The following is a 1,272-nucleotide window of genomic DNA, read 5'->3' on the forward strand; positions in this document are numbered from 1 at the left end:
TTCCGACCACGACTTCCCAACATCTCCGCAGTTCACGAATATCATCGCCATGCTGGACGAAGGAGACGGCAATGAAATCGATTCCGTTGGGAAGTCCCCAGTTGAGGATATCGTTGCCTCCTTCTCACCAATGCAGGGAAGGTCGACCCTGACACCGGGGAGGTTCATGTTCTTACGCTCACCGATGATAGCGTGGTTCAAGACACGAGTCTTAACGCTGTCCTCGTAGCATTCAACAACCTCCAGGTTAACCGTACCATCGGCCATAAGGATGATGGAGCCGGGCTTGACGCTCTGAGGGAGCTTGGGGTAGGTGCAGGCAATCTTGTGAGCATCACCCTTGAAGGAGTAATCAGTAGTGAGGATCAAGTCCTGACCGGCCTCGAGCTCGACCTTACCACCAGCAGCAAAGAAACCCGAACGGATCTCGGGTCCCTTGGTATCGAGCATGATGGATACATCGTCATTTGGCCGCTCCCTGAGTGCATCCTTCAGATTCCTCAGAGTTCTACTATGAATCTCGAAATCACCATGAGAGAAGTTGAACCTCGCCACGTTCATACCCTGATCGATCATCTTCACCAGAATATCAACATCCCAACATGATGGACCCATAGTGCATATAAGCTTGGTCTTCCTTTGAAAGGAGTCCTGCAAGCCACATCCCCAACTAGCGAGCTCAGCCATATCATCCGGCACAGCGATGTGGGCCTCGCCGATCACACTGCAACCCTTTACACGCCGACCTGTAAAACCATGATCTGGCATCCTCTATCAAATCAAAAAGCAATATAAACTACCACTCAAGTCTTGTACACCGCTACGAACTCCAACTATCGCATCCCACCTACTGCTCGAAACGAGATGGTTGTCTCCTAATTTGTGACGGTATTGTCCCCTCCACTGCTACGCCATCACTCGACTGTGATGCTAGCTCCTCAGGTGTGAACTCCAACTCAATATGTGAATGTATGCTTAAGAATCTCTATGGGCATAAGCCCGTGTTGATAACATCATCAATCTTTAGTCGGTACTCGTGAAATGGTTGTTCGTATCGAAACCGTACTAGTGACATGATAGGTTATAATCGGATGAATCTATAGCTTGTAAAAGGTAATCGTGTAACAACAACTATCGTCTATACAGTCTAATCAACAGGAAGAACCTTGACCAGATTTGTGGCACCAGCGGTCTCTTCCTTCATGCCATGGATAGCAACAACCTTATCGCCAGTCTTCAATAGTCCCACCTCTTTACCATAGTTGATAGCAC

General features: G+C 48.5%; 1 protein-coding gene across 1 annotated transcript; it reads right to left on the reverse strand.

Annotated features, from left to right (window-relative positions):
* Positions 1 to 41: 41 nt before the first annotated feature.
* Pmar_PMAR015157 (pyruvate kinase, putative) lies at positions 42 to 768 on the reverse strand (the record flags this gene model as incomplete). Its single annotated transcript, XM_002787161.1, has 2 exons — positions 42 to 148; positions 183 to 768. The coding sequence occupies 2 exons, from the start codon at positions 766 to 768 to the stop codon at positions 42 to 44; spliced, it is 693 nt and encodes a 230-aa protein (XP_002787207.1).
* Positions 769 to 1,272: the final 504 nt, after the last annotated feature.

This window comes from Perkinsus marinus, assembly GCF_000006405.1.
Source record: "Perkinsus marinus ATCC 50983 genomic scaffold scf_1104296930210, whole genome shotgun sequence".
Lineage (NCBI taxonomy): Eukaryota > Perkinsozoa > Perkinsida > Perkinsidae > Perkinsus > Perkinsus marinus.